At 38.1% G+C, this 23,927-nt stretch overlaps 1 protein-coding gene across 26 annotated transcripts in view; it reads left to right on the top strand.

The window, feature by feature from the left end:
• Window positions 1–23,927, top strand: part of ESRRG (estrogen related receptor gamma) — a 407,282-nt gene that overhangs the window by 271,215 nt on the left and 112,140 nt on the right. For all 26 annotated transcript variants that reach the window (XM_054818985.1, XM_054818988.1, XM_054818992.1 and 23 more), the window contains 2 exons: window positions 7,268–7,683; window positions 19,926–20,042. In XM_054818985.1, coding sequence (XP_054674960.1) covers window positions 7,268–7,683; window positions 19,926–20,042 — 533 coding nt within the window. The remainder of the gene's footprint in view (window positions 1–7,267; window positions 7,684–19,925; window positions 20,043–23,927) is intronic.

The raw sequence follows: 23,927 nt of genomic DNA, 5'->3' as shown, positions 1-23,927 counted from the left end.
TTCTTGTGTTGTCTTTTCTTCAGTATTTACCTGTTCTTAAATATTTGAAAACTGAATCATCAAAGCATACCAAAAAAGTGTCTTTTTCTACTTGAAATATGTGAAATCTGAAGAAGTAGGCAAGTCTTTACTGCAGGAAACTTTCTGTGGTGATGGCCTACTAGTAGTAGTGCATAACGTAGCTAATAGGATATTTCTTGCATACACATGCACAAAAATAAAGGCTAGTTTTGTGATTTTTATATCAGCTTTATTTTTTTCCTTTTGGTCAGAGGTTTTTTGTTTTTTTTTGTAAATGTGTTGCAGTGGCATATATCGGATGCATTGGACAACTGTGTTGCTGAGGGCTGGCACCTCTTCAGATGTCTAGAGTTTTGGCTCAAAGGTGCAAGGTCTTTGAGTATTCTTCCCTGTTTACTTTTTGTTCCCGAAAGAGTACCTGATGTAAAGAATAACCATTTTGCAGTCTCAAAAGATTTAAATTCTGTTGGCTATAAGTGCTTCAGCTTTTAAATTCAGAAGAGTAATGTTATGGTCTGTCAAACCGTAGGATCTGTATGCTGCAGAGCTTGTGCATGTCTAAGGATACATTTAATTAAACCAGCATTAGTGCATCTATACAGACTTATTAAAACACTTAGTTTGTCTCAATAATATTGATTAAATAGCAGTAGTTTGTTTAATCTAAGTGTATTTTTGCTATTACTACATTACTTCCAAGTAATCAGACTAATAGTCATCATCAGTGAAATATCACGTTAGTTATGAAGTAATGCCATATGAATTGATTTAGACTTGGCAGGAAAGGAAGGCTTTCTGTCATATAGTGCCAAAGCCCGATTTGGATTATTAGAATGAGAGTTTTAAACATAATTTCTGTTCGTATAAACAGGGTGTGTTTTATAGGCTTATAGGTTATTCCATACTCTGAGTATCCATTATATCAAGGAACACCTCAGACAGTTAATTATGCAAAACATCATGTAAGTAATTACACAGTATTATTATGCATTTAACAGTTTTATTGATTTGCCAGTTGCTCACTTACAGTATTTAGAGCTATAAACAAGAGATGCTCACCCTCAGTTGAAATAGGTTCAAGGAAATGAGCTAAAGATAAATGACACTAGTATGCATTGTTGCATCAGATGTAATCCTTAAATGTAGAAGCTGTCAACAGTGATAATTTGCAACACATTGGGGTATCTCAGGATCATTTCCTTCTTGTTAACAAAGTTTATCAACCAGGAAGCACGGGGAATCGGCATGAAATAGAAAGGGAAGCAATAATGAATATTTATATACTGGAGGGGAGGTTAAAACAATTCCCCCTCATTTTGGAGGGTCTGCAGTAGTTGCAAGTCAGCCACTTGAAAATTTGTTTTCTGTGCTGCTTTTAAAAAGCAAAAAGTGCAGCCTCTCAGAGTAGGTGCAACTGTGAAGGGCCTCAGGTAATGGCTTGTTTTGTTGAACTAAAAATGACCACACGGTAGCGTGGTCTTCCGCTGCCGTGCGTGTAGGAGGTGCTTTAGCAGAGTTTGGTAGATTGCATACAGAGCAGTAATAACTGTTTGGGAAGTTGAATCCTCTGTCAGCAATCATCAGCTAACTCAGGCCACTGCTGGTAACAACATGATGGCTTCAAGCATTGCTTCTTCTGTTCCAGCTGCTAGTGACTATGACAGCTGCTCTGGAAAAACTCATTGGCTTGCTTTGCTTTCTCTTACCAAGGTGAAGTGGTGAAGGTTTCAAGGAAAACATAAAAGAAAGAAGAAATTGCAAAAACCCAATGAAACATTCCACATTCTTTAATAAAAAACAAACAAACAAAACCACCAAAAACCCCCAAACCCACCATAGCCATTCTGTTTTGCACAGGGTACTCTTTACTACATGGTTGCACATGTGTGTTCATTAATAAAGACCCAGTGCATAATAACAGTTTTGTTTGTGCATGCATGGGACAAGATTATCAATACTTTGCAATTAATGATCTCATCCACTAGGTTAACCAAGCAGGCCTTACGATATTTCTTATTAAAAGAAAAAATCTTTTCTTTTCCTTCCCCCAACTAAGCCAGTGCACCTTAATGCAATGATGATATGTTAGACCCAGCAGTTGTCAAAGCATCGTATTACTGTGATGCCATAATGACACCCTGTCTCTGTAAAGTAGTCATGTTTTCTCAAATCACACGTTGCACCGTTGATTTCTGACATGACACTTCATTCAGTCACTTTCCTTTTCTTCGGCATCTCCATTCTCTGACAATAGCAGCTGGTGCCCATTTTCCTACTAAGTGATTCACATTTTGCCACTTTACTAGAGTGCAATTAGCTGAAGCAGAAAAAAAAAGTTCAGTGTAAAGCAGTTTGCCTGAAATTGTTACTCAGGTCTTTGATGGGACCCAGTGAAAGTCTTGAGGTGTTGTCGTGGGCGTTGGTGCAAGCAGCAACATTTTCATTTCTTTCCACACATTTTTTCTTTTTTTTCCCTCTTACATTCAGAGAAGCAGCGTATGGGAAATCACTGGGATGTGCTCACTGTTTTCTGTCTATTGATTTTGGTACAGACCTGTGAAATGATACCGAAAGTAAGCACAGTATTTGAGAGGAAATGTGGTCTTTATGGTCAAAGCAGGGAGCTGGCTTCCATTCCTGACTCTGCTACAGACTCAATGTGTCACCTAGATCAAGAGTCTTTCATGCATTGGTTTTCCTCGTTAAAGTATGAGGATCACAAGTTAAGACCTTTTTGGTCGACATTCATGTGAGTTAGAGGAGTGTATCGGAGGAGAATCAGGTGGGTTGCACTGTTAGCATAAAAAGTACCTAGGTGTGCCTAACATCGCCTGTCTTGCTGGTGCTCCCATGTAGTAGCTGTCATTAAAAGTGTCAACTGATAACAACCTATTCTGACATTTATGGAAATAGGGTAGTTCTCTCTTCAAGAAAAGAAAAACTTCATATGCAGGTAAAAGTGGACTTTGGTGTTGGTCTATAATAAAGGTGCTCGCTCTAATTATTGTGACTAATTAGTACTCTTGCTGAAGCCACCAGTGCAGTTCTGAAGTAGTGAATGATGCTGTAAACAGAGCTTTTCCTACTTGACAATTAAGCAGGAAATGTGTTCAGGGATTATGAAGTATTGGCACGTTGTTTTGACCTCCTTTAGATATTGGTTATAAGGGAAAAGTAACTCTCTGAACCAATTGGATGGAATATAAAGAGCTCCCAGTGGCTCGAATGGGAAGGCTTTCTTTTTTAAGGCTATATACTGTAATCAGATGCAGTTCATTTTTGCACTCCGCTTGTATATTGATACTGATTTAGCCAGTGTCAGCACTGTCAATATCATTAGTAATGTGGCAGGTAGATGGAAATATGAATGTGATTGCATTAATAAATTCTTAATATATTCAACCTTTCATAAGCACATGGCATTACAATTTATTTGCTATTGTTTAAGACTATTTTAAAGCAGGAGTTGCATTTTGAAGTGCGCTGTCATTGTGCCTTTCTGCCAGCAGTGACTCGCTTCAGGTTTTACTTAAACAAAGAAGTTGTAAAGTAAATTTAGTAGAAATGGGAAGTCGTGGTATATATTGCGTATTACTGGAGGCTTGCAGCACCCTACGCAGTTTCTCCTGTATATGGACATGGAGATGCTTCTAGAGCCAATTAGTTACTTTCCCTGTAGTTACTGAACAGAAAGTTTACCCAAGAGCTACCAGTTATTAGAAAACTTACCTGAGAACAGCCCACCACAAATGGAGCTGCCATTTATTTGACTTAAAATCTAGTAAAGAAAAAAAACAACCCCACCACGGCTTTAAAATAAATACTGTACATTTTTATATGACACATGTTATTTCTATTCATAAACCTTAACTAAATTTAGATTTTTATTAATCCAATGTGACCTAAAAATTTTGCATTAACAGCACAATGTGGAATTGGGCTTATTCTCTTTGAATGCAGATAAAGCCATCATCTTGAAAATAGCTCTTTCTGACAAAAAGGTGTTCTTTTGAAATAAAGTCTTATTCACTACATTCCTCTTAGAGTTAATGTGAATTTTAGTGCCTCTAATTTTAGATTGAAGTGAGGTCTAGAATAAAACCCACCAGCTGACAATTGAATTTATAGATAGTTGTGAATATTTCAGGCTTGAATAATAGAGCTGTAGAATTTCAGACACAGAGAGGAAGACAGAATTAAGCTCCAACTGTAGTTTTAGACTATAATGCAATGGTGTCTAGGAATTCTTCAGTGTAACGAGCTAAGTAGTAATTAGGAGGGAACTGAGGGAGGGATTTTACAGAGATCTAGCTTAGGCATTATTCCAAATGTTCAGCATGATAATTTGATGGTGGTCCCACCTGCCATCCATATAAGATGGCTCTTGAATTACTTTTGTTCGGATGTGGTACCGTGACGAAGGAGTGAAAGCAGTAGGTGTCTGTTGCCCACCCACAGCTACTACCCAGCCTTGTCTCCGGTTCACCTTCCTCGGGGTTTGACAAAGTTGTTCTCGGAGTCAAGCGCTGTTGGTTTTGCTTTTCCTTGGAATGGTTAATGTTTTAACTGCGTTTGTGCTTTGCCAGCATGCACCAGGCCAGTCTGTACTGTTTAAGCTGTAGCCAAAAGCAGCTCTGTCTTGGTTAGTACCAGAAACTGCTACTCCAGAAGCATCGGCAGACTGACTTTAGCCTAAGTGGCGCTGGTGATCAAATTATAATGCTTGCAGAACTGAGATTATATTTTGGTTCGGACTGCTTAGAGTGGGAGATATCTGCTTTTGCACTGGCTAAGACAACATGCATTTGGACAACTAATTAGTTGCAAATGGTTTTTCTGGGAATGGAAGGGTGACATTTGAGCTCATTATTGCACAAATTAGAAAAAAAAAATAAAATCAACAGCAGGAGTCTTAGACAAGAACATGCCATCAAGCTGGTTATGACAGACTGTAGGCAGTGACTCCTGTTGCTGTATTTGGAGACTTTATATGTGGAGTCTGAGCAGCAGGGAGATGAAAAGAAGACCGAGTACCTCTTTAGTCAATAAAAGGACCTTAGTGTTAGTGTATAGAAAAATAACGTAAAAAATAAGTTGGTAGAATGTGAAAGTTAATTGATATTTTTAATCGTAGCTGTATAAAATACAGTGTCAGAGAAAGGGAGAGAGAGACAGAGAGACACCATGTTTTAGTACCCTAATAACTTCTAACTCTACTCTAAGATCATAATGTATGTGAGAGCGGTCCAGTAATTATAAGGTAATAAGTGGAGTGGTGGTGTAAGTGCTCTAAATTAAAAGGAATTCGCAGAGCTGCTGTAAGTCAGTGCCGACCCACTTTCTTTCAAACGTTGACTTGAGAAAAGTGCTTAGCCCAGAGTGCAAGTAGAGAGACAAGAGAGAGCTATCTATTAATTACAGCACTCATTAACAGTGACGGCTACAAGGCAGCAGATGCAGAAGAAAAGGCACACGCTACTGTGGGCTGGCAAGGGGATTTCCCCCCCTCCAGTTCTTGAGGAAAGGACAACACAAGCAGGTGGTCCAATGTAATAAGATATTTTCACGGCTTTAACCTTCCCATTTCCTTGGTTTATTTGCTGACACCAGATAGCTTGCTCCTTCCACCTCCCCAAATAAGTACCGGTTCTAAGTTTTTCTGCACATCGATCTGGCTGTTTTCCAAATTCATGTATTGTTTGTTTTCAACAGAATTTTTCAGTAAAAATCACAACAATTGAGACGTCCTAAATAAGATCCTTGGGCACAGATTTTAGGGTAAATCTCATCCTAAGCAGATACCTTTAATGAAAGGTCAGGCTTTGATCTTGGTTACCCTCATTGGAAAGGAGGCCAACTCTCTGAATTTATGTCTGTTTTCCATTGGTGAATTTGATTCCAGATATTGAAGTAGAATTTTTTTTTTTTTTAAATGTGAAAAAGTGAAGACAAGATCTCAAAAATTACTTTAGAAAGTTAAGTCAGTCAAATTATCTGGACTCATGCATTTGCTCTGAAAACATGAATCTATAGCTCCAGGTGGGTGGCCTTATAGGGTAGTTGCTTTTCTGCTGAAAATATTTGTAGCGAAATGCTCGTAACTGTCATCTGTACTTTGGCAGCTTCTGAGAGTACTGTCAGGAAAATGCTGGGTAGGCCGTTTACTACTGGGGTCTCATAATCACAGCTGTAGAAAATGAAGATAGTAACTGATTCAGAGTTTTCTAATTATTATTTTTGTCTCTTGTTCTCCCTAATAAAATATGTTTCAAAATAATAAAAAACTTGAGGATGGAATAGACAAAGAAGATTTTTTTTCCCTGTCAAAAGAGATAATTTGTCAGATCAAATGTTATATGGGTTTATTTCAGATGCTTAATTCTGAAAATGTAAGAAATGAGAAGACAGAATCTCACCTTCTGAAAGACAAAACTTCTATCTAAGATTTCCTCTAAAATATATATATATTTTTTTTTTTTTTAATCCAGGAATGGAACACGTAAAATGTCAGATCCTACAGAGCTGCAGATATATGGGATAGTGGCATAGTTATTACTGGTTAGTCTGAGGATAATGGCTAGAAAGTAATTGCAGCCAGAGCTGATGAATCGTTTCACTTAGATTTTGTGAAAATGGAGTCCAGCCTTAATTATTTGTTAGAGTTCCCAGTTGATGTGCTACTCCGTTGCTAAATAGCTGTATGTATAATAAAGCAATATTAATAAAAAAAAAAAGACTCTGGGAGACTTGCTCTTCGATTCTGGGATCAGATCAGTAGATGATGGATACGTGTTTTAGTCAAGTGTCTTGACAAATATTAATTACAGAGCGGAACATTTCTGTGATCAAACTTGGAAATATTTGTTCCTGGTAATGATGGAATTTACAGAAAGTACCAATGGAAAAAGGAAGGCATTTAATAGCCAAGTCATCTAATAGGATTTTTTAAATTTTTTGAGTCGGTAGATGACAAGTTCAGAATTTAGAGTTGATGTGAAGTTGACACGTAGCCTAGAGGGCAGGTGGAGGGGACAACAGACGGATTTGGTCTCTTTAAAGTTTTTGTTTACTGCCTGTCTGGAGCTTTGACAAAGCTCTGTCATGCCCTTATGCTGATTACCTTCATGTAGAACAAGAGATATTGACTAATGAATGAATGATGTGCAGTCCCTAACCCTTCCAGAGCAGCCTTAAAGAGCACTGTCTTTAATACACAGATTCTTCTTTCTCTCTCTCCCCACTACAGGCTTCTCTGCAGAATGTCAAGCAAAGATCGACACATTGATTCTAGCTGTTCGTCGTACATCAAGACGGAACCGTCGAGCCCTGCCTCTCTGACGGACAGCATCAACCACCACAGCCCTGGTGGCTCCTCAGACGCCAGCGGGAGCTACAGTTCCACCATGAATGGACATCAGAACGGGCTGGACTCACCTCCCCTCTACCCTTCGGCCACAGGGCTTGGGGGCAACGGGCCAGTCAGGAAACGGTATGACGACTGCTCCAGTACCATTGCTGAAGATTCACAGACCAAGTGTGAATATATGCTGAACTCGATGCCCAAAAGACTGTGTTTGGTGTGTGGTGACATTGCATCAGGGTACCACTATGGAGTGGCTTCCTGCGAGGCCTGCAAGGCTTTCTTCAAGAGGACAATTCAAGGTTGGTTATTCTTTAAACTTCTTTTCTTTCTTTTGCTCAAAGTCAAATAGTGCAATCCCTGGCTAAATCCTGTTAGGGCTTCAGACTGTACCTTTTCATTCTTCATAGTGTTTTTGGTCCTACAGATGTTACTCGTGAAAAAGTCCCTTTGGGCTTCTTTGGGAGTTCTGTCAGTCACGTTAAGCCCACTGCCACATTTATTCTGGTTATGAAAAACAGAAAAACACTGGAGCCATCTGGTGCACATTCAGATTTGTGTTTTGTATGAGTTTCTCGTGGATTCCCATCAATGATTGTTGTGAAGAAAACTGTTTATGTTCTGAAGGTTGTCATGGATGCCTCTTGAATGCACCTTGTGGCTGGCACACAGGGATTGAGCTGGGTTTTGCTCCTAGTTACGCCACTACCGTACTGCAATTCTTACAGAAGTCCAGTTTATTTTTGTTAAAGTGCATTTAAAATCAGAACAAATTGCAATGGTGTAGTGCTTTGTGCATATCGGTGTATTAATAACTGATCTTTCGCCCATACGATATACAGTGGCCTTAAACAGGTTCAACAAATATCTGTAAGATCACAGGTTGGCAGCATTTGGTCTCTGCCCAGTACTTTGTACTAATCCGCTCTTGATACCTGTTACAAATACGCCACATATTTTGGCATAAATTAGTACAAATGGGATAATTTGCATGACCGCTTGTTCTAGCTTCAGAACCAATGGAGGCAAAATAACCTTCTACTTTGATTTAGATATCATCCTTTCAAGTAAAATTGAAGGTGCTTTATTTAAAGAACATGAGGCCAAGGTTGGCCTGTGCAGGAATATAGTGTCACATTAAATTAAATTCAAACTTCAGAGACTAAAATTAGGTTGCTAAGTCCAAATTTAAGCTCCTCAATAAAACCTGCTTGATTTTCATAGATTTTGAGCACCTGGAATTCACAGGAAAGACAATGCAATCTGGTGGTATACTTTTCTTCTTAAAAATGAATTATGATAAGGAGCATAAAGTTAGTTTCAGTTCGTAATTTCACATAACCCAAAATTTGAAACATTTGGTCAAGATGTCTTAAATATATACTTCCATATTGTAAAATTAATAAAGAAACATAATGAATGTTATTTTAATTTATCCATTACTAAGGCAACGGCCATTTTATTCTCCTGTCATCCATCTTACTCGTGGGAGATTTGGGCCTTCTACTGGCATGAAGTGCCCATATAGCCTCTAAAAAGAAACATCAGACTTCAGTTGTTTCTAAGGAAACTGAGTGTTACAATGTTTGCAACCAGTAAACAAACATACCTGTGAAGATTCCGAGTGGCCTAGGTTCGTGTATAAGATGGGTGCATACACAGAAACAGTATGCTCATTTCAAGGCTTTGTTTTGGAAAAAGTAAAAAAACAGGTAGGTGATTTCACTTGACCTTCAAGAACATTTTCAGAAAAGTTCGAAAAAATGTTTCCACTGAAGCAATTTGTGTTTCGTGGTTGCTAAACTTCAAGCACCAACTTCAGCTAGCAACCCTGGTTTTGTAAATGGTATTTAATTGCCACATAATAGCTGTCCTACAGAACTGAACTGATGCGTGATTATTTTAGTTGTATTTTGAGCACGAAAAAATGCCACGGAAACATTAACCGATTAAAGCGTTGACTTCTGGCAGTAATAGGTAGCCTGCAATTTTACACCACACCACAGCAAGTTTCTGGGCGTGGAAGCACAAGACAGGGACGTCATTCTCCAGATTAGCAACCTGGAGTTGGCCACACAGCTCAAGTTAGAACTGGCAGCTGTGCAAAAAGTCTCAGTATGGTTAGAGCACTAGCTGCATCAGCAGGTGACAGTGCTGCGAAGACAAAAAAAAAAAAATGCAGTAAGGCAAAACCAAGCATCGAATGGAAAAGCAATAATACAGAAACTAAGAATAGGAAGTATGTTACCATCATAATGTCATGGCAGCATCTTCAGTAATGGTGCTGACTACACTGACAAAACTACTAAGAGTTTTCAGACACCATCCAAAATAATGGAAGCTACTTACTTTGGTGAATCAAACCATGGATTGTGGTAGGTGACAAGAAGTATAAAGGAAAAGGTACTGCTCATGTTTTGAATGGGTAAATTCTACCTCTAAGCTTGCATGAAGAATAACTCCCGAGTTATTTTTTGCTCTCAGTAATAGAATTTTAGTCCCAGTGTTCCTAGAGGCTGTTCCCAGTACACTTCCCGGTACTCACTTCCTTGTTCATATCACATTCTTTCTCTGCTTGTTTTAAAAACAAGTTGATTACTGCATAATGGCAAATAAGAAAATGGGAGAACAGAAAAAAACCAAGGAATGTGTAAATACAGAATAGCAAACCAGACTACCTGAAGAGTCAAATATTGTAACTGTGCAAATGTAAGGATAACATGTCTTGGCTCAATTCCTTATTTTAAATGCTAATAATTTAATTGTGATGGGTACTCAATTACAGATTCAGTGAAAAAGAGTGTTTGACTTCCCAAACCTTTCTTGTTTATCATTCACAAGTTACTAAATTAGCTCAGACTTGTAGAACCTAAGTGCTACTGCTCCTGTAGAAGTCATGGGCAAAACTGCCGTGACTTCAGTGAGAGCAAGGCTGAGCTGACAAAGTTAGATTATGAAGCACATCTTGTGTTCACGTCAGGCCTAATGCCCTTTCCACTAAGTCAATGGGAGTCTTTCCATTCTTTCCATTTCAAAGGAGTCTTTTGAAATCCCAGTAGGGGAAAGCCACAGGCAGCTGTTCAGAGCGGCAGCACAGTAGCTGTACACCACCAGCATCTTACACAAGACAGAAGTGAGTGCGTCACGGGATACCTAGTAGCCCCTTAACGTGAGGCAAATTTCACGCTAATGTAGATTATACACCTGTTTTTAAGGGTGATGGGGATTATCATTCCCTTTCAGATGACAGCAATTTAATCTAAAAAATGTCCATTCCTGGCTGACAGATTTCTTCTCTTCTGCCTGCCTCTTAGAATTCCTGCTAATTTTCTTAAAAGTAAAGAAATGAAATAAACCATGTCTTGAATTATAAGAAGGACTAACTTTGTCTTTTTTGAATATATATTTTTAACATAGCTCAGAAATACGTTTGGGGCTGTGGTAAAGAATGCATAGATTATGATAAAAATCAATAATATTAGAAAAAATTAGAAACAAGAACTTACCTGGCTAAAAAAGCAAAACAAAATCCACCAAAAAATCAGCTTAATATACAAAATCAGTGTCATCTTAGGTCATAGTAGAATCTAATGACGTTCTGCCCCCTTTTGTGACATATAAGGGATGGAAGAACTGGATGTTCTCTCTGCTCAGCCTAGTACTCGCTCAGCTGCAGCTCTCAGTTTGCTCCTGGGATAATTTACGTGGTGGCTGATTGCAAATGTCTCACAGAAACACACACACAGCCAAATCTCCCCAAAATTGGCTTAACATCAGGGATAGTAGAAAATAGCAACGTCTAAAAATAGTTACAGGTCCATTGATTTTTAGGGTCTCTCCACAGTTTTTGCTGTGCACTGTATTATCTTGAAAACTCTAAGCTTTCATTAAAAGAAAGAGAGAAAAAAAGATTTTTTTCATTTGTCAGCTGGGTGCAAAGTCTTGTGTTCAGCACAGAGGTCTTGTACTTACTAGATATTTTGTAGTGAATATTTAGTGTAAATACATATCTCATCATTTTTATTTGCTCAGTTATCATAAAGAGTAGTAAGTACACATTTTGCATTAATAATATGTAATTACTCAGTGCCTGTAACTTAAACGTTTCTGCAAGTGGATTGAAATGGTATTCTTGCTTTCAGTAGAGGATAATAGGACTTAGAGATTCAAAGACAGTTTACTACTTTGCTTTATTTTAGCCTTCATCTCTCTCAAATAATGGCCTGCATGTAGACAACTTTTTTCCTCCCTCCTTTCAAATCTTCAGGACTGTCGTCTTTGGACTCTTTAAACTGGCAGGAAAAGGCAGTGTGAAAGGCTAGGTATTGATAGGTTGCCTTCCTGGTAAGGCTTGTTGCAAAAGTGTCAGCTTGTTTATTATTTGCTTGGACAGTGTTTGAGTTTTCCCCACAACAGCTAAAATATTTTGCATTCCATAGCCCTTGTAGTTCTAGGGCTTTGTGTTTTTGTGTTTATTTTTTAAGGAAAAACTGTTAGATGAACAGTATTGAGATAGCAATCTTCTGTTTCTACGCAGGGTGAGTAAAGCAATAGGTAGTAAGAAGCCCTGCAGTCATATCCTCACTGTCTCATTTAAGAGCTTTATCCCTGAGAGTCTCCTAACACAAGAAATATTCCATCCTGGGAATACTTTTGTCGTTTTGATCATTACGTGAACGAGACCAAGTCTGCTATCTCATTTTATGCTGATCACCCAACAGCTCTGCTGTTCTGCAGTAGTGTAGTTCCTATGGTCTTCAAAGCCTGCCCAGACTAGGAGCTAGATTAAGCTGCTTTGTACTTTGTTCACCTTTTTGGTTACTCATAGTTGTTTTTAATCCCTTTAGTGTTCAGGTTTTTCAGCCCTCTTTATAGAATGTTTACCCATTACTGAGCCAATTTGATCTGTAAATGTACAAACACTTTACAGTAAATATATATAATTTTTTTTTTAATCAGGAAGTTTTAATCAGGAAAGTTAGAACTAGCTATGTAAATTCAGATAAGGTGGCATTTAAAATGGTCAACATAGTTTGATTCGAAGTTGCACATGACTGAAGTCCCTTCCAAAGGGTAATTTGCATCTCTCAAAGCTGATGCCTGTAATACTGCACATCATTTTTGTGGTGGAAATGAAAGCAAATTAAGTAAGATTTTATGGCTTTTCAGCATCTTTACTGGTAGCTAAGATGATAGTTTTTTTATAGAAAGATAGGGTGGAGACTTGCATTCTGGTGCAATAGTCTCTGGACCTTGGCTCTGGTGCAAAGATGGCAGCCCTCCAGTGAACCTAACACTAAATGTCACCTGAATCCATCATTACCTGATTAAATCATTCACCTTCCTTATATAAGTGAAAGTCTGTGCATCAGCATTTCTTTCAAAGAATATTTTAAGCAAGCAATGATAGATATCTTCCCTTTTCCCCTGATTTCTCTGTGCCTATGGGCCAACCAAACTAGTGAGCAAGTATTTTTAATTCCTTCCAACATGTCTTTTAATCCTGTCACAATGTCATTGTGTAACTATGGCAGCCAAACAAGATGAGACAATAAAATATAAACACGCTGAAATCTGAGAACCAGAGAGAAGTTTAAAAGTATACAGATGGTTCTATCCTTTCTACTGTCTCTGCTTTCCTTACAGCCTTGTAAGTTATACGCTGCATTTAGATTATTAGGGAATAAGAATGAGCATCCTGATTTGTACATGGCTATTTCGAACCCATCAGAAACACTTGGAAAGAGATGCGGTTTACACATAGTTCCGGTACAGTGGTATGTATCAATGCCATTATAATTAGGTTTGGATCTCGGTTTGTTATAAACATCTCTGAAAGCTTGCAGCCCGCTTATGACGCTCTGTCTAGTTTGAAACTAGAGACATGTGAAGTCCCGGCTAGCAAGTGATTTATTTTAATGTTTCTATAACTTTTGAATGATTTTTTTTTTTTTTTTTTACTGCTGTGAAAGTCATTTGGTTTGCAGCTTTACAGACTGAGATGTTCTGTGTGTTTATAAACAAACAATGACAATTTTCCACACTACCTGGGTAGGACGTATCAAAATCGACCTAGACAAAATACCGGTAGGGACAAAATGTAGATGGTTCAGTCTTTCTGACTTGGGTAACTTTTCAGTGACTCCCAGGCGGCAAGGGATCAGTTCTGTTTGTGTCTTCAAAGTGTTGATTCTCTCTTAAGATGACCTAAATGTCCTTCATTTCTGTTGAAGATGAAGAAGTTGGCTCCAGTGGGCATCAGAGGTAGTTGGGCCCTTACAGGTGTCATTCAACACCCCCTAATATCAGCCTCATATTGAAAATTATGGTGGGTTTTATGATGCTGGAAACTCATCTACCTAAAGTTAGAGGCTGATGCAAAGATGTCATGCAGTCAGACCAACCCGCATCACCTTTGCATTTTTGTTTTAAATCTGCATTCATATTGCTGTCTAGGAATAAAAGAAAAAGAAATAAAAAATACATTTTAGACGTTCTAAGTATATTATAGTTCAGTAACATAATACACTGGCTTCTTTTAAGCAACTCAACATAGTGATTTCATTTAAAATGTACTTTTAAGCTGGATGTGTCCCTCTGTCAAATACTATCTTACACTGTAGATTTCTTTAAAAAAGCTAGCTGCTTCTCCTGAGTTTCTTACTGTAACAGAAAAGGCAACACAAGCAACAGCAATGTAAGCATAATCCTTCAGACATGGCCCTGTCATCTTAAAAAAAATATTTGAGACATTTAAGAACCAAATTTTTAAATGTTCTGTAACTCTGTGTATGCAATATTGTTTCTGAAGTCACCTGGGTGAAAAATTGTGAATACAGTCAACTTTAGGCTTAATCAGCTTGAGATGACATGTAGCAGAATTCATAGGTTTGGAATTCATAGAGCTATCTACATTATCAGGTGAATCCATCTAGGGATTTGTCAGCCAAAACTGGATTCGGTTAGGTTGAAATCCAACCTCGTTCCAACCTGACCCCATTTCTGAAACTTTATTGATAAGAGTACTTTTATTTGTGAAAATATTTACTCATACTTAAATTCAGTTGAGTTTTGACTGCAAAGTAGGGAACAGAGTCTGCGAGAACTGAAACTTTAACCTGAGAAAAATATTTTTACTTTCCTCAGTTCAGCTTTGCTAAGACCTATAAACATCAAATACATTTTTAAGTCCATCTGGGACTTTCTCTCTATCCTTCTTTTCCTAAGTTAACCTGTCACTCTTTATTTCCAACAGCACCTACTTCTCAGTTTCTTAGCAACTATTCTTTTCTGATTGGATTACATATCAAGGTGTGACCTAACACCATAATTCACTCTCTGTGTTGGCTTAGATTCTCCTGTCTCTCTTCCTAAGACTTGTCTTTTATTAATTCCCAGAAGACCTACAGCTGTAATCCTGGCTACCTTTCATATTCCAAAGTTTTCATGTATGCCAGTCCACAGACAAGCAGGTGTATTCCTTTGGGTCTGTGACCCAGGAAAACAGATTATGAAGGTGGTACCTGGGGTAAACCTTACTGCAGAAAGACTTAAATCCAGTGATGTGGTAGCCTCTGTTAAGAATAATGAGAGCACTTGCTTTTTAAATACAAGTTTTTGAAAAAAGATACTGAGTTACAGAAGCTCAAAGAAAAAGTTTGGGACAAAAATGGGGCAATATTGAATATAAATAAAGAGATACTGAAATACAGTTTCATGAGCTGATTATAGCACAAAATTATTACCTTGAAGGAATAATTAATTCCCCTCTATTGGTTTTCTTTTTGCTTTTCTTTTGTCTTTTTTTCTTTTTTTCTTCTGGACCTCCATTCCCACACAGTAAAAGTTTCAATAGTGGTATCTTCAGCACTCTTCCTGCTTTTGTAGGTGACTCATGGCTACTCTTTCCAAACACATTTTCACCCTGTACACAGTCTTTCCTCATGTCTTTTACTTGTCCAAAGATTTTTCTGAGCATATTCCAATAGCTCATAGCTTTTACATGCTTTTACATCTTTAGTGTTATAATATCGAATGTTGCAGTGTGAAAAGGGAAATAAAGCTTCTACTAAGAATTGCTGTCTGCAGCTTCTATTCTTGTCAGTATTTCTGGAAGACAGACCCTTGTTTCAGCCTGTCCCACAGCCTGGAGCCAGTTTCTAGAGCCAGCTTTGCACTCTTGGTATCTGCGAGGTTCTAAAGTTGTAACTGTTGATGACAATAACTTCATTTGGGATAAGATGCCAAGGCATAAGGCCCAGTGCTTTAAGTGGCCTCCTCTTTGTCGTGGTTCTCACTCCTCCTGTTACCTTGAGTGTTGCTGTCACTTCCATGCGAAAAATGGCCAAAATAGTCTCAAGAACCTTGGCTAAGTGCAGTCGATTGCCTGGCTTGTAAAGCCATCCAGTAAGTCCTTGTACCATTACAATTGTACTATGACTCCACATCTCATTCAGGTAACCTGCAAACCTCATCTGTGAGATGACAAAAATGGTATCTTGGCCCACTTATCCTTGAGCCGTGTGTAAAGATCTGACAGTCTGAAGCATCTAAAACCAGAGAGGCTGGTTATACAGCGTAAGTTTCAGCAGTTCACCTGCTATCTCAAGTCAAATGGCATCGTATTTTTAGTGAGCCAGTTGCTCTTGATAGGCACAGTGTGTTAGAAGTATTTTCTCCTCTTTCGGCTGAGATGATAAAATTTAACAAATTAGTAGAAAAAAGGAACTGTTTTGAAATAAACATTCCTCAGTGCATGAAGAGAGAAAAGGGACTCAAGCTGGCATGAATCCCATTGCATTATTATAGCACAGGGCAATGTGTTTGGGGAGTAAAGATTTGACATATATTTTTATTTTCAAACGTCATAGTAATTTACATTACTCAGCCCTTTAACTGCCAAACTGTAAAAGTCCATTACGCTACTGAAAGGAATATACAAATTATCCCCTGGCACTTCAGGCAGGAGTTTTACATATATGCTGTTATTCTATCAGCCAGCTAGCTGCACGATTCTATTAAGGAGTAAGTGAGAAAATTATATTGCCTGCAAACTAATTGTACAAAAGACTCCAAAATAAGTAATCAGAGCCCAGTCCTTTCTGAAAACCGGCCAGGAGATATTATAAATTGCTCGATCATTCTTGTCAGCCCAGTTTAAAGACTCAGAGCTGCCATGTTGATTTTGTTCAGTGTATAACACAGCTACCTCTCCAACTGTTGACAGGACTGGGCAAACTCAACTTACGCTCTTACTAGCTGCTCAGTTTCAGCCTCTAGCATCATGCAGTAGACAAGTCAATGGTAGAGCTTCCTTCTGAATCTTCCTCATTGAAATAAAATGCAGATCTGAGCATCCTGAATGGATGTAGTGGACATACGAAATTGTACAGGTTCCCAAACACTTCTTAAAATAATTTCTGTTTCTTTACTTTTAGTGTATAGAAGTAAATAAGAAGTTATGAGAGCTCTGATGACCTGCAATGTGCAGCAAATTTCGGTTTTTAGCAAAAATATGTCCACTAATACTTTGAGTGCTAGGTAAAACACATTTTGACTGTGATACATATCCAGGTACGTATCCATTGCAAAATTCCATGAGGGTTTTTTTTAAGGAAAGCTCACTGAGAGAAATTAAGTCTATCCATGGGGATATTTGATAAAATACTGCATTCATATGTGAAGTGGTGACAAAATGTTAGTTTCCGTGAACTCTTACCACAGTCTAGCCATATTCTAAAATGCGGAAACACTTTAGGGGAACCAGCTATGGCCATTGATAAGATGTGGATCTTTGCTGCAGCAATAAATCCAGTTACTGTAACTCTGTTGAGTTCATTGGAGGAATTCTTTCCAAGATCTTCCAAGTTTATTTTCTGACATCAAAAATTAAGATTGAACATCTGCTGTAAAATATAATTCCTTAAAGCAAAGTAGCCTAAAAATGATAACTGACGATTCCCCCTCTAAGCTAAAGTACTGGAATCTAAGTGACTAGCATAATAGCTCGTTTTAGAGTTCTTTAGGTGGCAAGCATTTGCTGGAAAAATAAGTTACATTGTCTGTGCATAATGTACTGCATGCTACAGACCCTTGCCATGTTTCAGAGAGTTTTGCACAAAACTGAAATGTCAGGGTATGGATTAGAAGTGTCTACTTAGGGAAATAAGCAATCTTGCTTACGTTTTTCTGGTTTTGAATACTACTTTTTGATGTCGACATCTGTACCTTTGTCATCTGTGTTTTTGCACAAGGGCTCTGTCTATAGTGCGAGTGCTCCACTTGCCTTGGTATGTAGCTTTGCAGCTTGAAGTTCTGTGTTGTAATCTTGATCTTGTTTTTGATCAAGATCGTTTCTGACCTTGTGAAAAGATATCTTTGATCTTGTGCAAAGCACTTCTGATTCCGTTTCTTTTTTTTAAATAGGGATGGTAATACATTTATTACTATAATACGATGAAGTTAATTAGATACAATTTGTGAGAGGCTTTGAAGGTCTCTGTGTAGTGTTGTGCCTCACTAAGAATGCCTCGTTAGAGTGTGAGAGGATAATGTGAATCTTATTTTAAGTTTGCCCTTACCATCCTTTCCTACACATCCCTCCAGAAGCGTTATTTCCTGACTTCTTTAATGCGTATCGGAAAGAAGCTTTGCAGGAACTGTGCTGAATTTCCTACCCACCGTATCCTTCAGTTTCTTAAATAGCTTTCTTCTCAGGAGCTAAGGAAGGGGAACAGGACTAAACTGAAGTTTGAGTTTTGTCAACAAGAACCATTAGCATTCAGACATACCAAGATCTGTTTTACTCGCCAGAATTGCTAAGTCTATCATGCAGCAATGTTTGGAGGGAATAAAGCCTGCAAAAGCCTGAAAAGGTTGTGCAAATTATGCTGGTTGTATTGGCAGAATATACATTGCACCATGCAGACCTCCTTTATCATAAATACTTAACCAATTTTCAATAGATGTAAGTGGTTTAAGTATTACTTCCTGTTGAATTAGCAGTTGCTGAGCATTTGAGTCTTTGTGCAATCCTGCAATCCACTAATGTGATATTTAATGAGGAGACATCAGTCTGGAGAAAGGTAGTCAATATAAATCAGTGTTTACAAAGTGTGATTAACTCTGAAATATTTCATCAATGCTGTGGTCCCAGGCAGACTCTATGCTAATTATTAGAACCTGCGCATGTTTCAGGGGACTTTGACGGACCCTGAGTGCAGCAAACATGGAGCAGCAAAATTGCAATTATGCTCAGACTGTCTCTGATGACAATTTATGCATTTGGTGTGATGACCTCTTGCTTCCCAAGTGGGCAATAAACAGAATGCATTTTCATTAAGATACTAATGCACTTAATCACAGGGGGAAAGGGTTAGAAAGTAAAGAAATACCTTTAAAGCAAGATGTGACAGGCTGATGGGGAAGATACTTTATTTAAAAGTCAGTTTCCTGGTGAAACTTCTGACTGCTGCAAAGTCTGTCATACTGAATGTAGTCATGGGCAATAGGATGCATGGCTGGGCAGATGAATAAGCTGAGCTAAGCTGTTTTATGAAAAGTGCAGTGGTACTAGGGCAAAGGAGAACAGACATTCTCCCATTTGGACTTTGGATTCCCAAAGAGGCGATTTAAAAAATGTAAAGAAAATTACTCATATGTATTTTACCTATTAATTTTCAGGCTTTTTTTTTTTCTTATTTTTGAGGAGAAATAATACGTACTAAGCAGTAACAAAAAGAAAAATGGAGACACTGCTTTGCCCAGGAGGGCCTGCATTTGAGGATCTAGCTTGTTCTAGGCCTTAAGGAGAGTTGGGAGAGGCAGAGGCAAGCATCTCCCCCAGTTTTTGTCATTCCGACAGCTTGCTAGGAATGATTCTATTTCTGATGCTTCTCAGTACAAGAACTCCATCTAAAGTATAGAAGGAAGGGGAGATGTCCTGGCTGGGCGATCTGACCTGGCAGCTGTAAAATGTGCTAGATGTGGTGGTAGCAATGCGAGTGAGCCCCTCCTGATGCACGGTGCCTGCTGTTGTGGAAGGAGAAGGGTGAAGCTCTGTAATAGCTGTTACAGTTGATTGTGCAATAAAGCATGACAATCTCCTTTTCACATTCTGTCCAAAGAAAGTCTGATGAAATTGGTGAACAAAGGAAACGGAGAGTGCTGAGGTTGGGAGCCTAAGCATGTGGTTTGGTACAGACAATCAATGACAAAATTTCTTCCTCCTACCAGCTGAATAATCTAGATGAAAGATTTTGCTAGGGACCATGCATGGAGCCAGACACAGACTCACTTTAGTTGTGGTTTTGTATATTATTTTTTTTCATATAGCTGTCTAGATTTTTTAAAAAAAGTAAAAAATTTTATCCTTTCACTCAGCATTTTATTTTTACTTGAAAGGTGTTTCGTTTCTATATCATTGTCTACTCTTGATATACTCCAAAATTTAACACAACAGCAATTGTATGAGTACTTCGTTTATCCATTGGTTGGTTAGTCAGTGATTCTGAGTACATCTCTTTTCCTGTACTTTCTATTACAGGTAACATAGAATACAGCTGTCCAGCAACGAATGAATGTGAAATCACAAAGCGCAGACGCAAGTCCTGCCAAGCCTGCCGCTTCATGAAGTGTCTAAAAGTTGGCATGCTGAAGGAAGGTAAGACTGATCAAGTCAATATGTATCTCTCTCTAGATGCATGCAACAATTGTAGGGCAATCAGGAAAGAAGAGAGATCGGTGAGTGTTCTGATCAGTTATTGTAAAGGCAATTTTCATGTATACTTGTTCTTCCTGACAGTCTGTTTCTAAGATGAGGAATCAAGGTGTATCTATATAAAGTTCATCTTCTATGGACTACAGCAAAATGTACCCCAGCATTCAGTTTCCTTCAGTAGGTAACTAATAGAGTAATCATCAGAATATATCCTCTCATTTTCCTTAACGCTTTAACATCATGAATTCTCAAGGGTTTCTTTCCTCCATTCCTTATCCACCTCTAGTCTGTCCCAGTTCTGGCAGAAGTACACACTCTGCCTTCTTTTCCCTGTTTTTATTCAGTCTTCATTTCATCAGGACAAACAAAAGGGTTACTTCTCAATTAAACAAGTATAAATCTTGAGTATATCTACTGAAGTTACTGTAACTACACTGGAGCAAATAATGGCATACAGAAGAGGAGAATCCACCCCTTTTTTTTAAGTATGTGAGAACCCCTGCCCCTCACTGTAAGTATACGCTGAGTGTTTTAATTCATCAGTTATATTTTGAAGATATTAAATAACAGGTAAATATAAGAAAATGTTTCCAAGAAACAGTACTATCTAACCTGGAGCCTGATTCATCAATGTTACCGACAGAGACAATTCCTTAAATCTTGGTTGCCTGCCACACACTTCTTTTGCTGTTAATCTATATGCAAAAATATACTTTTATGTGCATGTATTGTATACATTATTGTATGCAGTATTATTGTAGTTAGGACCAAGAAAGAATAACAGATGATGTCAGGGACTTCTGAGCTAGATAACCTTTTAAAATAAAATTGGTGTAATGTTTTGTAAATCTTGTCTCCAGTGGAGAGTATTTTGTGTTAAGCAACCACTTTAAGGTAGTCCCATACAATTTTGCTCTGTCAGTGCTTAGAAAGTCAGCTTTAGTAGATGGCTAATTTTTGCAAATCGTTTGATGGTAATTTGAAACAGGTTTAAGCATACAGCTATCAGGGTAAAATCCAAGAACAACATAGACCAGTGGAGAGATGATGGACAAATTAGGCCTATCACGCACCTACAGACATATTCTTATTGGATTATACTTACTAAGAATAAACCTTGTTCTGTGCAACTGCTTTGGCAGATGCTATGATCCTGTGAGCCAAATCCTGCTGTCCTTAGTCTTACTTGAGCAAAACTCCTGTCAGATTCAATGGGGATTTTACCTCAGTAAGAACGGCAGGATTTGACCCTCTCTTCCAGCAGTGATGGGATGGTTCCTTCCTTGCCAAAATTCTCATATAACTGACCACTAGAAGCAGTTATTTAACAGTTAAATTGTGATGCTTAGATAAACTGTAGAAAGAAAGGAATGTCTGAGTATGGCACCTTTTGAAAGAGACTGTGCTTCTTCACATATTTTTTAGTGAGTTAAGACCCAATATCACTAGTAATCTACTATGCAGATATATTGAGCAGCTTGTTTGGAAATGGAACATTGCCTCCAAGACTGCATACAGGTGAATTGGTTTATACCTTTTCTTTACATTTTGGGGCACCATTGCACATCCATCAACATACACAATTAAAAATCTAGTCTGTGTGCAGCTTCTGGGACTGCGTGAGGAAATTGAGTCTTCTACAAATGAGTAATTATCTCAGTTACCAAAATGGCGTGCAGATTTACTATGTTTCCGCACACGATTTTGGTTACAGATAATTTAGTTAGACAATTCAGATGCACGTTGTGAATCAGATTTTTTGCATGAATAGTCATTGTCTATGGGTGCAAGTCAATCCCACAAGTTTTCTTAGTCAGAATTTCATAAATTGTCCACCCTAAAAGTACGTACCTTCTTCTGAAAGTTCTACAGTGACAAAGTAACTAATTCCTTTGAAAAGAAGGTTCCTTCGTTAGCCCCGCTCCTGGGCATGTCATAGTTCTGCCACTCTTATTGTGTGAGTTTTTCTGTCAAAACACAGTAAGATTTCTACTTATTTTTAATTACTGAGTCTTTTCACTTAAGGAGAGTTAGCTTATCTTGTTTTCAGATACTGCTTACCTACCACCTAATAGGACAACCTAAAAGAACCTATGAGGGCATTTTGTTTTCTTTCCTAGTGGCCACTTTCACTTTTGAAACCGTACTGATTCATAGTATGCTTTTAGAACTGTCCTTAAATAGAGGTATTTTTTCTTTTGTTCTTGTTGGAAGGTAGTTTTGGAGACAGATGTTGTTGTTTTTACCTATGGGAAAGTCTGGAGATGGGTTTTTATCTTTGGATTTGACCCCATCCTTTATGCACGGAATGAGGAAAGATGATACACTTAATTCTTTCACATATATAGTGGTGTAAATTTATTGATTAACATGGACTTAGAGCAGGAATTATTTTAACTCAGTGTATCTTAAATGTTTCTTTATATACAGACAAGGATTTCAGTCCCATGCAGTATGTCAGAGATCATGCTGCTGTAAATCTATTCAAATGTAAACCTGTTCAATTTAATTACCAGTTTATAATAAAATTTGCTGCTGCAGCCTCCACGTTTGTCACAGCAGTCTCTACATGCTGATGGCACAGCATGCCTGGAAATTGACAGCCTAAATCTATTTACAAAAAAAAAATTTAGTTGCAGACCTGAAATAAAATCAAGTTTAAGCAGCTTTGAGAGGAGCATCATATTCCTTACAAGAACTTCTGCACATCTGCCAGTGTGCATCTTCTCCAGAAATCTTATCTTGTTAGTGGGGAGTTTTCTTCTACAAATTTTCCTTAACAAACAGTTTTTAAATGTAATCTTAAGTGAATCAATTATCAGACATTGTGCTTCCCTTCACTTTTGGAAGGACTTCATTACAGTGTCATTTTGTGAATTGTCATATAAAATTCATGATAGAAATCACAGTGCCTGGAAAAAAATCCTTAGTTTTATTTTAGCTTTTAGGGCAAGGTCCGAAAACCACTTACAGCACATATATATAGAGTGGCTTCTCTTATGACAGCTGCATGTTAAATCATTTATTGTGGGAAGATAATGGTGCTTTTCATCCTTCACTCAGTGTTGCTGTGAGAGACCTAGTGTTAGAATTTTGGGGCTGTGTCTTGGGGTCAAACCCTGGGAGAGAATTGGATTTCTGGTCGCACATAATACAAGGTGGAGGGGGGAATTTCTGCGCTATTCTCAAGGATGTTGACAGGGCATAGCCAGCAACACCTAGATCAAGATTCTTAACAATTTAGAAGTCGTGGGCCAGAAGCTAGAGAAGGAGGGGTGAAGCAACGTCACACTGGGCTGAGCTGGAGTAGGAGCGAAGTCCTGGCTCCTGTCTACATCTCCTGTTGAGTCACACAAAAAAGTTACCACAGGCTGATCCAGAGAAACACTTCCTTTTGGTTTAGCCCATGGACTGTTACTTGAAAACGTAAGTCTAAGGTGTATGGAGGTTTTTGAGTACGTGTTGTGCTTCGTACTGAAGCATTCATTAGATGCTGATGAGCTTTCAAGCAAATGACCAGTATGAGGGTGTCATATTTTCATTTACTTTCCTAGGTAATGCTTATTAGCAGCACAGCAGAATACACTTTACTCAAAGAAGGAATTTTACATTTTTCTGTTTTCAGTTTTGTGTGTCAGTATTATGAAGAATCAAATTTTCAAGGATCACAATTGGTTCTTCTCCTGAAATACAGTTTCTTTGACTGTGCTTATATTTTGGTGGGTTCTCACAGATTCACAAGAATAGATGAAACAATATAAAGATTCTTGCGTAGTCTACGGAGAAACATTTAAAATGTATCCCTAGTGGTTTCTTTAAATAATATTG

The sequence above is a fragment of the Grus americana genome, chromosome 3, assembly GCF_028858705.1.
Source record: "Grus americana isolate bGruAme1 chromosome 3, bGruAme1.mat, whole genome shotgun sequence".
Taxonomy (NCBI): domain Eukaryota; kingdom Metazoa; phylum Chordata; class Aves; order Gruiformes; family Gruidae; genus Grus; species Grus americana.
This window is presented reverse-complemented; position numbering and strand designations above follow the sequence as displayed.